Here is a 16175-nt window from a genome sequence, read left to right as displayed (position 1 = left end):
CAGAGTTCCTTTCACAAGGACTGAGGGGGGACACACACCTGCTAGATGCCTGCTGTGTGCCAGATGCTGCAGTGAATGTGTGGTCTGACTGGGTCTCCACTGCTCACCTCTGCAGGGGGGATGGCAGTGCCCACCCTGGAGGTAAAGAGATGCCAGGACAGCGACCTTAGGTAGTGGGCTAGAGTCAGGGCCCTAAGAAGCAGGGATTGGCCTGCTCCTAAAGACAGGAGACAGACCTGAAGTTTGTCTGGGAAGTCCAAGCTCAAATTCTGTGCCCTCAATAGTCCCTGAGTGAGGTGCCAGCCTGATAAGCATGATTGCTGGGCAGGGTGACCCAGCTGAACCAAGCTGTTGTTCTACCATGTGCAGTATTTCTGGGAAAAGTGCCAGGCTCAGAGCTGGTTTCGGATGCCTCCGGGAGCCTTTCCAGATGCCTTGTTTCCCTTGGGATCCCTTGATTCTTGAGGGAAGGGCCTCTTCCTAGTATTTGTACACCTGATGGGCCCGGGACCTTCTGTGCCTGTGCCTGTGGGTCTGCCCTGTGGGTTGAATCTCTCTCCAGAGGACTTGCTTTTCCCAAAAGGTTGCTTTCAGGACTGAGCATACTGCAGACCCTCATCTGGACCTCCTGGGTCTGTTGGCTGGGCTGGCAAGTGGCCAAGATAGAGGCCAGAGTGGGCATCTGGCAGTTGTACCATTGGGGGTGTCTTGGGGGTGTGAATCCTGTCTCGTCCCACGGAGCTGGGGAAAGCAAGTGGAGGGGACCGAGCCTGGTTCCCAAGGGCTGGCCAACTGAGGAGTGAGCATGGAGCCTGGACCAGGCTGTCACATCGTGATGACAACTGGGATTATCACCATAGGTGGTAATTCCCACATGACAGTTTCAAGTTTCAGGTCAAGAGCCAAAGCTAGTCCTCTGTCTCCTCTTTCATCTGGACAGAAATCCTTGCTGGCATGTTTTCCGGCTCATTCCTCAGCTGTTCTCAAGACCTTGTGCTCCACAGAGACTCTGAGGCCCCAGGGGAATGGGGAAAGCTCCATGCCTGCTGATCCTTGCCGTGGGGCGGTGGAGGGCCACAGCCTTCCTGGTAGGCCATCTCTGGGCTGCTGAGAGGGGCAGAATGGGGCTGGCATTTGGAGCCCTGGTGGGCTTTGGAGCGGGCTAGGTGGGTGGGGTCACCCTGCCAGGGTCACCCTCTGACCCACAGCAGCCTAAGACCTAGTGGGTGCCATGGGTTCTGCTGACACATGGCTCGCAGCCCTGGGAAGAATCATCCCAGTAGTCCCAAGCACACGAACCCCCCCTACCACATTAACCAAAGTGGAGGCCTCACCCTCACAAGGAAGTAGAGGGTGATGCTGAGTACTCTAGGAGAAGCCAGGCAAGAGGCAATCATGCGGTTTTCTGGAAAGGAGCAACATAGCAACTACCACAGGTTTGACCATATGAACAGTCAACGCTTCTGATAATTATGATAAATAATGCTTGTGCTTCTGGATGCCTCCTCCCTCTGGCAGGGGAAGGGTGGCCTGCTCATCACCCCCTCAGGGTATGAGGGTAGAGTGTCATTAGCCCCATTTCACTGGTGGGAACATTGAGAGATGAAACGAGTCTCCGCGTGGCCACGGTAATCCCAGTTTGTTTGTTGTCTTTTTTGGGGGCATGATGGAAGAAGGCCCTGGAGGTTGGGCAGGTTGGAGGGAATCTTGGAACAGAGGAATTATATTTCCTTTTCCAAATATGTAAGTCAAGGATGGTAGAGTTCTTGGCCACTTGATTCAAATGCACAGAAGGTTTTCCAGAGGAAAATCCATTCTGCCCTAGACTTTGAGACCATGCTGCCTGGTGGTCTGTTCCTTGGCTTTTGACATCTGCTCGCATCTGGTACATCTCATATTCTGGTGCAGAATATAAAATATGCCCACACCCCGCTGCCCCACCTCATCTCTGGTTCATCCCCAGGGTGCCTGAAGTTGGGGATCCTGCTTAGGGTGGGGCCAAACGTTCTGAACCTCCAGGAGGTGGCCTTGGCTGGGCACACCTGCCTGGGTGGATCCTTGCTTTTCAACTCGACTTGTTAGCCATGGGGCTCAGGGAATGTTGCTTCCGCTTCCAGACCTTCAACTTTCATCTGTAAGACAAGGTATTGGCTCCCTTTCAGAGACACGAGGATTTGAAGCCATGCATCTGGCATGTGCCTGTTGCCACAGCTATGTTTTGCCCCTCAGAAGTCTCAGAGCCCCTAACTCAAGCCGGCATCCCGGGTCCCTTCTCCTCCTGTGCATCTAGAAGCCAGTAAACCTCTCAGGAGTACCATAGATGGTGGTGACCCAGGACTAGAGCAGCAGTAAGATTTGCAGACCATCCTCTAGGACTGAGCCAGACCTACACCTCTCCAAGGTAGGAATATGGGCTAGCAGGAGGTTCCCTCCCCTGGTAGGGAGTCTCCAGCTCGCCTCTGCCCCTCCTCCTTGTTTATTTCTCCAGTGGAAAGGACCTGGGCCTTGGAAATCCACTGAGGACAAAGGAGGGCTGCCATAACAAAACCCCACAAACTGGGGGCTTAAACAACAGACATTTATTTGTCACAGTTCTGGAGGCTAGGAAATCCAAGATCAGTGTGCCAGCCAATTCCGTTCCTAGTGGAGAACTTTTTCCTGACTTGAAGATGTCTGCCTTCTTGCTGTGTCCTCACATATGAAAGGGGGAGAGAGAGAGAGAGAGAGAGAGAGCAAGAGAGCGAGCATGCACAGCAAGCATGCTCTCTGGTGTCTCTTCCTCTTATAAGGACACTAATCCCATCATGGAGGCCCCACTCTCGTGACCTCATCCAAACCTAATTACTTCCCAAAAGCCCCACCTCCAAGTACATCACATTGCAGGTTAGGGCTTCAATACGTGAATACAGGGCAGACACAGAACATTCAGGCCATAACAGGCTTACAGGCATATTCTCAGTCTGTCCCCAGAGTTGGTCTCTGACTTCTAGGTGCTATGAACTTATCACTTCGGTATCTTCAATTTCCTTACGTGCATGGGAAATCCCCCTTTCAGAGCATGATGAAGGGAGCAAAGTGAGCCCCCCATCTCACATCCTGAGGTCAGGAAGGAAAAAAGTGCTGGGGCTTCACTCAGGAGGGAGTCTCCCACCCTTCCTGCTCTGCCCTTGATGGGGGTAGGGGGGAGTTGGCGGACTATTGTGTGGATTCAGAACGCTGGTTTTCTATAATTTCTGACTTGTATAGTTGCAGGATATCCCAGTGGTTCTGGTCTGTTTTTTACAAAAAAAATTTTTTTTAACATTTATTTATTTTTGAGAGACAGAACATGAGGGGGTGGGGGGCACAGATGCAGAGAGGGAGACACAGAATTGGAAGCAGGCTCCAGGCTCTGACCTGTGAGCCTGACACAGGGCTCGAACCCACGAACCATGAGATTATGACCTGAGCTAAAGTTGGACGCTTAACCAACTGAGCCACCCAGACACCCCATATTCTGGTCTGTTCTTAAGTAGCACAGTCTGGGGCAAATCTGCAATAGCTTATCTTCTGAGGGAGAGTGGCCCTGGTTAAGGAGAGCCCAGGATGGTGTGCATGTGTTGGGTGAATGCAGCGTATGAGGCCTGGGGCTTACCTCTTGCCCTCTGACCATGTGGGGCTCAGTGACTGCCCTTTTCTTCTCTGTCTGCTGTCAGAGTCTGGAATATGGAGGTGCTGTGGGTATGCTGCTGAGTGTGGATGGCCTCCAGGTGGCTGCAGCTGGCTGGCCTGGCAGAGTCCCATTTCCATGAGACATGATCATGGAGACACTTGGTGGGAAGTGGCTTCTCAGAGCTGGTGCCCAATCTCCATAACTACCGATGTGTTAGTTTGTTAGGGCTGCGTAACAAAGAGCCACACACTGGGTGGCTCACACAATAGACATTTATTGTCTCACAGTTATGGAGGCTAGAAGTCTGGGATCAAGGTTTCAGCAGGATTGGTTCCTTCTGAGGGCGGGTGTAAGGGAGAATCTGCCTCAGGCCTTTTTTCCTGGTATGTAGGTGGCTGTCTTCATGTTGACGTGGTGTTCTCTCTACCTGCTGGTGTGTCTTTAAATTTCTCTTTTCTATAAGGATATAGTCATATTGGATTTGGGCCCAATCTAAGATCTCATTTGAACTTGGTAAAGACTGTGTCTCCAAATAAGGTCACATTTGGATATTTTGGGAGTTAATACTTCAATACATAAATTTGGGTGGCAGGAGAGACATGCTTCAGCCCATAACACTGTACTTCTTTCCTCTTTTTAAAAAATGTCTAAACCTGGCTGATCATTATTTTTTTGTTTGGGTTTTTATTTTTGTGGGGGGGGGGCAGTGGTTAACATAAAATTTACCATCTTAACCATTTTTTTAAATGTTTATTTTTGAGAGAGAGAGAGAGAGTGCGCAAGTGGGGAAGGGAGAGAGAGGGAGATACAGAATCCCAAGTGGGCTCCATGCTCTGAGCCATCAGCACAGAGCCTGATGCAGGGCTTGAACTCAAACCATGAGATCATGACCTGAGTCAAAGCCAGATGCTTAACCAACTAAGCCACCCAGGCACCCCCATCTTAACCATTTTTTTTTAAACCTTGGCTTTTAAAGTCTTTACTTTTTTTAATGTTTATTTGTTCTTGAGAGAGAAAGAGAGAGTGAGCAGGGAAGGGGCATAGAGGGAGACACAGAATCTGAACTAGGCTCCAAGCCTGACGTGGGGCTCGAACTCACAAACTGCGAGATCATGATCTGAGTTGAAGTCGGATGCTTAACCAACTGAGCCACCCAGGCTCCCCCCATCTTAGCCATTTTTAAGCATACAATTCAGTAGTGTTAAATACATTCACATTGTTGTGCAACCATCACCACTGTTGATCTCCATAACTTTTTCTTCATCCCAAACAGAAACTCTATACCCAGTAAGCAGTAAGTCCCCACTGCCCTTCCTTCCCAGCCCCTAACAACCCCCATTCCATTATCTATCTCTATGAATTTGCCTATTCTAGGTACCTCCTATGTCATGGACTGAATATGTGTGCCGCCCCCCCCCCCCCCCCCCCCCCCCCCGCCAATTCATACATTGAATCCTTCTAACTCACAATGTGTATTTGTAGGTAGGGCCTTTGGGAGATAGATCACGAGGGCAGCCCTCATGATGGGATTAGTGCCCTTATAAGAAGAGACCTGGAGAGTTGGCACCCTCTTTCTTTCCACCCACCAAGAAAAGGCCATATGAGGACACAGCAAGAATGCATCTGTCTGCAAGCTAGGAAGAGAGCTGTCACCAGAACCCAACCATGCCGGCACCTTAATTGTCCTCTTCAGGCTTCCAGAATTGTGCAAAAACAGATTTCTATTGTTTAAGCCACTCAGTCTATCGTATTTTGTTATGGCAGCCCTAGCAAACTAATACTTATGTCAGTGGAATCATGAAGTGTTTTTCTTTTTCTGACTTTCTTATGTCACTAAGCACAATCTCCTCAAGGTTCATCCATGTTATATAGCATGTTATAGGACTTCCTTCTTTTTTTTTTTTTAAAGATTTTATTTTTAAGTAATCTCTACACCCAATATAGGGCTTGAACCTACAAGATCTAGAGTCACTTACTCTACCGACTGAACCAGCCAGGCACCCCAGACTTCCTTCTTTTTTAAGACTGAGTAATATTCTATTATATATGTATACCACATTTTGTTTATCCATTCATCTGCCAGTGGACACTCTGGGTTGCTTCTGCCTTTCAGCCATTGTGAATGATGCTGCTATGAACATGGATATATACGTGTATCTCCTTTCCTAACCCTCCCCAGGCAGTGTGAAGGTGGAGGTGGGGAAAGTGGGTGTTCCTCCTGCCCTCTCAAGCTTACCTTGCCTAAAACAACAAATATGTGTTCTTCCACAGTTCAGGAGGCCAAATCAAGGTATATGGCAGGGCCATGTTTCTCTGGAGGCTCCAGGGGAGAATCTTCTGTTGCCATTTGCAGTTCCTGGTGGCCCCGTGCATTCCTTGGCTTGTGGCCACAGCATTTTAATCTCTGCCTCCACCTTCACACAGCCTTCTCTTCTTCTGTCTCTCAAAAGGACGTTTGTCACTGGATTTAGGGTCCATTGGATAATCCTAGGTGATCTCATCTCGAAGTCCTTAATTTAATTATATCTGCAAGGGCTCTTTTGCCAAAGTTAGTTCCATTCACACATGCCAGGTGTTAGGATATGGACATGTCTTTTTGGGGCCACGATTCAACACACTATAGTGTCCTTCCCACCTTCATGTTCTGGAGGGTAGCCAGTGTCTGCCTCTTTTTAGGTCTTGGAGTGGTCACTTACTTAGGGAGATGGTCTCTGCTGCCCTGCCTGAGGGTCTGGCTGCCCCTCATGGGTGGCTTTGCCATGATGTACATATCATGTGACTCCTGGAATTCTGGCACCTCACAGGAGCAGGGGCTGGGTCTGTGGTGCCTGCCATCATATGCCCAGCACAGTGCCTGGCATGAAACAGAAGTGTCATGGGGTACCTGGATGGCTCGGTTGAACATCTGACTTCAGCTTAGGTCATAATGTCGTGGGTTCAAGCCCCATGTCAGACTTTGCGCTCATAGCACGGAGCCTGCTTCAGATTCTCTCTCTCCCTCTGTCTCTGTTCCTCCCCTGCTCATGCATGTGCCCTCTCTCTCTTTCTCAAAAATAAATAAACATTAAAAAAAAAAAAAAGAAAAGAAATAGAAGTGTCATACATCTTGGCTGAATGTTGGGTACTCAACATTGTCTGAGGCCAAACTGCCTCCAAGAAACCTTTCTGAACCTTGTTGCAGAGTCAAGGTGGTGCTAAAGAAGAATAATCACATCATCCGGTGACTGAGGGCTGCAGCTTCCCAGCTGGCGTTCCAGCCTCTGCCTGTCCCGCCCCGGCACCAGCTGGTTCCAGCCCCAGGCCCAGAACATAAATAATCTTTCCCTCCTCGAGGATCCAAGAGCTTTAGGCCCAGATGGGTCCTTGAAGATAGAAGAAAATCTTTTAACTGCTCCCTGGATGCTGATTGGGGGTCCTCGTCTACCCACACTGGGGGCATTCAGTCTTTATTGCTAAAAGTCACCCTCAAAGTTGACCTTGTGGTGATTCAGTCTCCAACCAGCTGGAACCCAAACCACAGGTGTAAGAGTCATAAGAGCTATTGTTATTAGTCCGTTTGTCTCCTCCGAGAGAGCTTAGCCTTGTTCAGGGAATCTAGAGCTGCCTGGAGAGCTGAAGCATCAGGCATGAGCAGGACAGGCTCGGGCCCTTCCCAGCTAGCATTTTCTGGCCTTTCGGGGAGACTTGCCTAGCCTCAGGGCCTTCTGTGTGCACAAGCTGGTCTGGGCTGTGACCTCCTACTACCCAGGCAGCCGGAGCTTTCCACACTAGCTTGGTGACGTCATTGCTGGGGTGGCAGCATGAAGTAGGATCATGGTTCCGGGATCCTAGGGTGCTCTCTTTGCCTCTCCTTCTCCCACAAAACCAAGGGCTCTAACAACAGGCCTCTCTCCAGGATACAGTGGCCAACTAGATGGGGGACATCTTGTTTGTAAAGAATTTTGACCCCCTTGCTGTAGATACAACAGAAGGGACAGCTGCCAGCCTGATGGCAGAGAAGAAAGCAGAAAGCCACCCAAACCAACCAGATATCTTAGAAAGTAAAGCAGCGGGTGGCCTGAGGTACTGGTGCCAGGCAGTGCTGACGTCTGTCCGGAATGATGTTCTTGGTCTTCAGGAAACAGCTGGATAATGTTCTGGGTTCCCTGTTTTAACAGAGGAAAACAGATCTTTTTTTTTTTTTTTGAAGTGAAATGACATAACATAAAACTAATCATTTCAAAGCGAACAACTCATGCCTAGTACAGTCACGATTTTGTGCAACCACCGCCTCTGGTTCCCAAACACTTTGACCACCCCTGAAGGAAATCCCATACTCATTAAGTATCCACTTTCTGTCTCAATGGATTTGTCTCTTCTGGACATTTCATATAAATGGAATCAGACAGTAGGTGTTTTTTTATGATCGCCTTCCTCAATTAGCGTAACGTTTCCAATGTCCGCCTGTGTTGGTACTTCATTCCTTTTTGAGACTGAATGTTGTTCCATTATATAGATACTCTGCAGTTTATTTATCCATTTATCAGTTGATGGACATTTGGGTCGTTTTACCTTTTGACTGTTGTGAATAATGCCACTTGAATATAGCTTGAATTATTCTGGTACGAGTTTTGCTTTGAACACCTGTTCTCACTCCTTTTGGTCATATGGAGAGGAATTGCTAAGTCATGTAGTTATCAGCTCAGCCTTTTAGAAATGTCTTCAGAAAATGACCAAATATGCAGGTGACACAAATGGACCTCGGCGTAGTCAAGCTCCACCTGTTCCTCTCTTGTAGACTCCTTTCCTTGTCTGAAAAATGAGCATCTAGAAGTTTCTGCCTGTTAAGGGGTTAGAGTGGATTCAAGGAGATCAGCACTGTCCCTCACCCAGAGGAAGTGCCCAGGAAAGGGTAGCAGGTATTTTGCAAAAATGCCTGCCTGCTGTGGCACATTTGAGACTTTTCTACTGTTTGGGAAACTCACTTCCCTGAAGCACTGCAGATATTCCCTGACTGTACTTGGGGTTCTGCTACACAGTAAAGAAGCCAGCCGAGCCCCAGGACCCAAGGCCTATCCTGTAGATAGAATCTGCTCTCAGCACACGGGGTGTGGCTGGAAGCCTCAAGGCTGTGCACAAGCGTGGTGTCCAGAGCCAGCTCGAACCTGTGGAACCTGTGTGCCCTTCGGTGAGACCTAGATCTTTCTGTCCCAGCCACAGTTTTCTGAGCCTCTCCTGGAGGGGCGATGCCTACCTGGCAAGACATCCCCAAGGACATGAGCTGCCATCTGCAAGTCACCAGCACCACAACATCGTCAGCACTGTGCTGTTTGCCTGTGGCCCAGGGAGGGAAGGGAAAGCAGGGCTTCTGCAGATACGATGAGGTGGGGGCTCAGTGCCTGCATCTGCAGAAACCTGCCCACTGTAGCTGGTGAGCCACCGGAAAGAAGATGATGTTTGATCCTCTTTTACCTTGGTAAAATACCGCCCAGCCATTTGCTAACAGTGTCAACAGGGATAGGAGACCACCCTGCCTCTGTCTTAATGCATAATGAAGTTCCTGCCACACCACCCCCACCTGAGTTCCCAGTATCCCTTCTTCTTTCCTCTCAACCCTGGTATGTGTTTATCAGGATCGCTCCCCTGGCCATTTACAGCTGTTCCCATATCTGTTCTGGGAGGGGAGGGCTGAGATCATAACCTTAGTTCCTTCTGAGGATTTGCTTCAGGCTCTTCTCTTGGGGTGCCTTGGTCAGAGGGTGGGACAGGAGTTGGGATCTGAGCCCTGCACATCTGGCAGCAGCAAGGCAATGGAAGCAGGATCTGGGGACGTTCCAGGTACATTGGGTCCAGGAGGGCCTCTCCTACAGCTGGGAGACATGTGGCCGGTGGTCTGAGCTTGGTTCTGCACACGTGTCCTGGGAACCCCTGCGGCAGAGATCCCAGCAGGGCCTGGCAAAGGCCTCACAGTGAGATGCTTGCTTCCTGGCTTGCAGATATGAAAATAGGGAAGGAGTGTCGAAGTTACTGGAGATGTTTGAACCGAGACTGGGCTAAGGGAAAGACAGGCTGTGAGGAGAGGCTGGGGGCCCCTGGAGGAGCTGACAGGACTGAAGCTGGGCAAAGGGCATTTGATGCTTTGAAGGCAGGTAACTCTCTGGCCCTCTGAGAGCCCTGAGGATGGTTGCTGCAGGGCTTTGGGCACCTGTGGTGCTGTGATCCTGTGAGGGGTCCTGCTCCAGCACTGGGTGTGATCTGTGATTACCAGATTCTTATGGGCTGGCAGGAATCTCATCCAGTCTGCATCAGGAAAATGCGGGTGGGCAGGGACGTGGCCTGGAAAAGATGATATATAAACTCTGTAAGAGTAGAGGGGTAGCTGCTGGAAACAAACAGTGGCTGTGCCAGTTGGACTGGTCTGGCCGTGTGACACTGGGCCTCCTTTTGAGGCTACATACACGTAGCCGAGCAAGGCTTCCTTTTATTGTCCTTTGTTATGAAACAAATACACAGAAGACTATAATGAAGCCCGGGTACCCGCCACCCAGCCTGCTCTCATCAACTCAGGGAGCACACTGCTTGGAAGTTTCCATTCTGTGCTTATTTTAGATGTGGTTGCAGGGGGCTGTCCACATGAAGGGGATGAGCCCTCCCCACAGCTCAGCTACCCGAGCATTGCCCCTATCTGGGAGGGATCTTAGGAATATGTGCATGTGGTATATACTTGTTGCATAACATCAAATGGAACATTTTAATCATTCTTAAGCATACCACTCATGCTCATTGGCACTTGGTACATTAATACTGTTGTGCAGCCATCACCACCATCCATCTCCAGAACTTTCTCACCTTCTCAGACGGAAACTCTGTACCCACAATACACCAATTCCCCATTCCTTCCTCCCCTGGCACCCACCATTCTACTTTCTGCTCGATGATTCTGACAATTCCAGGTTCCTCATATAAGTGCACTCGCACAGTAAATTGAGCATTTTGTGACAGGCTTATTTCCCATAGCATCATGACCTCAAGGTTCATCCATGTTGTAGCATGGAGTCAGAATTGCCTTCCTTTTTAAGACTAAGTAATATTCCACTGCATATCCATACCACATTTTGCTTATCCATTCATCCATCAGTGGATTCTTGAGTTGCTTCCACAGTTTGGCTGTTGTGAATACTGTTGCTAGGAACTCGGGTGTGCAAATATCTATTTGAGTCCCTGTTTGCAATTCTTCTAAGTATATACCCAGAAGTGAAATCGCTTGATCATATAGTAACTCTATGTTTAATCTTTCTGAAGGATTTTTTTTTTTTTTTTTTTTTTTAACCAGCGCTGTCCTTGAGGTGTAAGAAGGGGATGTGATCTGGGCTGACTGGGACTTATTCCTCCTACTTGGTGGGGGTGGGGGTGGCTGCCTTTTGTTCTTGCATCAAAGACTAGATTTTAGATTTGCAGAGTGCAGGGATTGTGGCTGCTAAGCCGACTTGCCTGGAGCGGAGGAGGTTTTGGATTTCACTGTGCACATCCCTTTTCCACACTCAGCCAGCCGCTGTCTGCCAGCTCTGAATGGGCCTCACTCTCCCCCGCCCTCCTCCCCGCTGGTTAGCTGCTCTGTTCATCAACCCTCATTTCCCTGAGCCTCTTGTAGCCTTAGGATCGTAGCCCCTTCCCCTTGCCCCCTCCTCTGAAACCAGTGTTTGCTTTCAGCTTTGGGTAGAACTTTGTAGGAAGCTCCGGGCTTAACTCGGCCACCAGGTTCCCAGTTCTTTGAGGTAATGAGACTTCCCACTGGGTGTTCCTGGTAGAGGAGGGGAGAGCAAGGCTCCTCTCTCACTTTGCTCTGGTTCTTGGGAAATGGCAGCTTCCAGAGCCCCCCAGTAATATACTTTGTGCTCGAAGAGATGCGGGGACCCAGGAGTGGAAAAACTGCAGTGTGAAAGGAAGTCCCCGTATGCTGCTTAGGATGGGCGACAAGGAAATGAGAGCTTTCCTGCTCCCTCTGTCTCATTTGCACTGGAGCAGGCTGGATTCACTGGGACCATGGGCTGAAGCCTCAGGTGGAATGCAGCAGTAGCAGTGACCAGCCATCCGGAATCCAGACATAAAAGCATTAGTTCCTCAGACATCAGTTTGGGGAGATGTGTGCAGAATTGGAAACAGCTGGGTTTTTAGTTGTCTGATGGTTATAATTACCTTGTGGAGTCCGGCTATGGAACCTGGCTTTTCAGTCTCACCTGGTGGAGGTGAAGTGTCCGTATCAGAGTCAATGGCCCCACACAACCCTGGCCAGCAAACCTTTAGCAGGCACTTGGTTTTGCCCTGAGTTTTAGGACATTGCTAAGCTAGCACTTTGTTTCACACATGTGGAATCTTTACAGTCTTTGGAGAGAGCCCCCCGAGTCTGACCCTAAAGTTCTTACTTGGGGCGTCACTTGATATTAATTTGATCTTGAACATGAGCTCAATGTAGTCACAGGCCGGGACATCAGGTGGTGGTTCTCAGATTAAGGGTGCTCTTCCAGGTGATGAATCTGTTGATTTTCTAAAAGGTCATTATTTCAAAAAAAAAAAAAATGAACAGTGTAAAGTTTCTTAGAGAGGATGTGCGGACGCTGAAAATTCTGTGCTAATATAAAAGCGGAGTCCAGAGGAGGAGTGGGGAGCAGAGGAAGGAAGCTGTCGAAGGAGGTGAGGTCAGGAGGCAGGCAGGGCATGACTGGCTGACCCACACAGTGACCGTAACATTTTAGAGCTGAGTGGGCCTCTATCAATTGTATAGTTCACATGCCTGATTGTAAAATCAGGAAAACTGAGACACGGACAGCTTAAGTGACCTGCACTAATTCTCACCGGTAGGTAGTAACCTGGGCAGGACCAGAGCCTCACTTCTGGGAAATTCACACCACAGCCCATAGAACTGGCCCACCTGCCCCACCTGGAGGAAGTGTCCTGGGTTACAGAAGTAGAGCAAAGACCCTCCTGGCCCAGGGGGATCATTCAGGCTACCTGTGAGGAAGGCATCTGACGGCTAAAGCCTTCTGTCCAGGGCCTGAGCTGCCTTTGAAAGCAGCTCCCATGGAAGGCAAGTTTTCAGTAGGGGCTGCTGTAATACAGGGTTCATATCATGGATGTTGAGAGGACAAGAAGTCCTCTGTGTTCATTTTGGTTAAAAAGAATCTGGGATTCCCCAGAAGGAAATGGAAGCTGAAGTCAGACCTGTTTGGGGGCTGGGGTGTGGGGTTAGGGTTCTGCATTAACAGGGTTTTGTGTTTTTTAATACATTTAAACCCTCCCCATCTGTCCTCGGGGATGCTGGGCCAGAGCTGGTTGAGTGCCTTTGGAGATACTTAGGAGGAGGAGACAGAACTTGGCCTTGGCCTCTGACTGTCCTGGTAGGACAGTACAAACCCCAGCAGGGCTGAGCATCGATAACCAACACGGTGATGGTACCAGGAGCTCCTCTGTAGCCCATGGAGCTTGTTAGGGGACACGGTAGGAGCCCACCCAGCTCTGAGTGTCCCCTACCCTGTCTGCCACTTTCAACTCAGAATTGGCCTCTGTTGGAGCCCTCCTGAAGACACACAGGGCAGCAGAGCTCTGCCTGGCCTTTGTGGTCAGCGCCTGTATGCAGACAGCAGGGACACAGTGTGGGTGACAGCCAGCACAGTGCCAGCTCCCAGCTTGTGCCAGTGCAGCAGTCTTAGTCCTGGCTTCTTCAAGAACCCCCAGGAAGTCTTTGCAGCCACCAGGGCGCAGATCTCCCTGAGCGTATGATTCCAGTGGTCTCTGTTTTTGAAGCTCCCCAGGTGGCACTAACGTGTAACCAGGGCTAAGGACACCTCTTAGAGGGCATGTGACCTGCTGGGACACAGAAGTGGAGAAAGTGGGAGAGGCAGAGGTGTGTGAGGAAGCTGGGACGTAGGCAGATGAGTTGCACAGTGCACTGGCAGCCATCATAGCTGGATGTGGTGAGCACCTGGTCACTCCAGCCACGGCTCCTCTTGGCTGCTGCATGGAAAGAACTGAAAACAGTCCCCCCACTAGAATTGCAGGGTCGACTCTGGAAGCCTGTGCCTGCCTGGCCTAGGTGGTCAGTGCCACCTAGAGGTTGAGCCCCAGACTGGTTGTGCTTGGTGGCGGAAGTTGTAATCTTGTAAATAAACACTGCAGAGGCTGCCTGTGGTGGTGACATTTGGACAGGACTGCTTGCCGGTGAGTCATGGGGAAGGTGATGTAACCCAATCAAGATGACCTCAGAAATCCCATGGGCTGTGAAGATGCCCTGTGAAAGGAGTCAAGAAGTGACCCCCACATGAGACTTGGAGTGGACTGGGCCCTTGTGGGTTAATGTTCTGGTGAGGATCCATTGGATTAGAACAGTTCTGAAAACAGAACTATAGAAAGGCTGGCCAAGGGGTATGGGCTTTGTAATTTAGCCAGGAGGAAGGGGTGACTGTCTTCAGGTGCTTTTAGGATGGAGGTGTTATTTTCTCTAACTAGATGGTTCCGAACAGCATAGAGCCGGCCATAGGGTAGGCCACTTTTGTCCTCACAGGGACACTCAGGTTGGGGTAAAGATGGTCTGGGACTTTGCCACACCGCTGGGAGGTGGGCTGAGAGTCAGCCAAGAGGCAGCGTGGGGTAAGGGGAAAGGGCTGCAGCACCCGTTCCCTGGGTTGGGACTGGTGGGCCTGGGGCACTGCTCACAGTGGCCAGGGCTTGCACCTGGAGTGGCATGATCTGAGCTTCTCGCCCCCATTAGATCCCCACGGGCAGGTGCACAAGGACCATCCCCGAGAGCAAGATGCTAGCATTTGAGGTCCATCTTTCTGTAATGGCTCAGGCCTACTCCTAGGACAAGGGCAGATGTGCCCCAGACAGTGTCCTGAAAGCCCAGTCTCATTGTCTGGGGGGCATACCACTGTTCTGGCCCTGCCTCAGCCTGTGGTCTTTGCTCAGTCGGTTGTGAAGGTGCGGTCAGCCTACCTGAAGTCTTTGTTCAACACCTCTGTGTGATAGCATCAGCCCAATGCCTGCTGGGGCAGGTGGGGTGTGGACTCTCCCAGGCAGACCTCTCTCTGGCCCCTCTCCCTATATCTAACACGGCTGCTTCTCTACACACAGATACGTCGTTTGGAACGCCACCTGGCTATAGCTGTGCTGCAGACCGGGCTGAGGAGCAGCGCCGGCACCAAGATGGGCTGCCCTACATCGATGACTCACCCTCTTCCTCACCCCACCTTGGCAGCAAGGGCAGGGGCAGCCGGGATGCACTGGCCTCGGGAGCCCTGGAGTCTACCAAAGCGGTGAGTCCCAGGGTGGGAGGGCCAGGTGTGAAATAAGGCTTAGATCTGGCTCTGGCCTGCTGTCTACTTCCTAAAGGTGCCCTGCAGCACATCCACTCTCTCAGGGGCAAGTAGCAAGTAGGTGATGTCAGGAGCAACAAGTGGTTGAAGTCGCTAAAAACGCCTTCTTCTTTCCCCCATCCGGGGCACCTGCTGATCTGGAGACAGCATGCTAGGTGCTTTCAGCAGGGACTTCATGGAACTCTGTCAGCCAAGTGTGGAGGAGACAGGCAGCATATGCAGAGGCTGAGAATGCCACCACTGTCCTACCAGCAGGACAGTGGCGGTCCCAGCAGTGGTGCGAGGGGCAGGGGAGGGGGACGGTGTCTGGGCTCTTGTCCTTGCGCTGCATGCAATGCACTTGCTCCTTTTTGCCAGAAGGAGTGCTGCTGATGACTCCATCCATTTGACCAGGGTCTTCCTCTTGAGGTATCATTGTCGTTAACGGTCCTGATGTCACCTCCACTTTGGAACCGAAGCTCCAAGGTCATGTGGCTAGTGTGTATTGGCACATTCAGCAGATGCCCTCCTTCACTCTCAGAGATGGTCCTGGGCCCCTCTCTTGTAAGCACATAGCCCTGGGGTTGTTGTAGGCTCCTAGGGTAGTCCCACATGAGCTGGTGGCCTCACTGCTTTGATCTGTCCCATTGCCCTGGAGGGGCACTTCAGAGGTACATTAGAGCCCAGGCATGCACCCCCTACCTTTGGGACAGAGGGTGTCCCTTTGACTTCTCAGGTTCTTTCCTTCTTGAGTTGAGATCCTGTCCGTGGGGCAGGTTGCACCTCACTGTCTTCCTGTTGCCCCTCATGACAGATACCTTCCCTCTTTTGCTTAGCTTGTTTCTGATGATGTCCTCCCCAGGCTTAAATACAAGAGAGGAATCTGCTTTTCTCCGTTGTTGGTGGGAAGTGCCAGAAGCATATCTTTTCACTGCAGTTGCTTTTCTGGTGGGCTGATGCTTCAGCTGCAGGACTGCTTCTTATTTATGCTTTTGTGATTTCTAAAGACTCTGGCGCTGGGTAGGCTTCCCATTCTGAAACACGAGGATGGGAAGGGAAGCCAGTGTGTAACACACACCTACCTTGTGCAGTTTTGATCCAACATCTGGTTTCACTGTTTCACAGATTAGGAAACTGAGGTTCAGAGAGATGAAGTAACTTGCTCAAGGCCATGCAGCTACCAGATTTGAAGCCTT

The 16175-nt window shown here is 50.5% G+C and overlaps 1 protein-coding gene across 3 annotated transcripts in view; it reads left to right on the top strand.

Annotated features, from left to right (window-relative positions):
• Positions 1–16175, top strand: part of BCR (BCR activator of RhoGEF and GTPase) — a 130258-nt gene that overhangs the window by 52389 nt on the left and 61694 nt on the right. For all 3 annotated transcript variants that reach the window (XR_006707790.1, XM_045458963.1, XM_045458964.1), the window contains exon 2: positions 14759–14940. Coding sequence is in view for 2 of the 3 variants with exons in the window: in XM_045458963.1 (XP_045314919.1) it covers positions 14759–14940 (182 nt within the window). In the remaining variant the exon portion in view is untranslated. The remainder of the gene's footprint in view (positions 1–14758; positions 14941–16175) is intronic.

This window comes from Leopardus geoffroyi, chromosome D3 (genome assembly GCF_018350155.1).
Source record: "Leopardus geoffroyi isolate Oge1 chromosome D3, O.geoffroyi_Oge1_pat1.0, whole genome shotgun sequence".
Classification (NCBI taxonomy): Eukaryota; Metazoa; Chordata; class Mammalia; order Carnivora; family Felidae; genus Leopardus; species Leopardus geoffroyi.
Note: the sequence above shows the minus strand (reverse complement) of the source record. Positions and strands in the feature narration are given on the sequence as shown.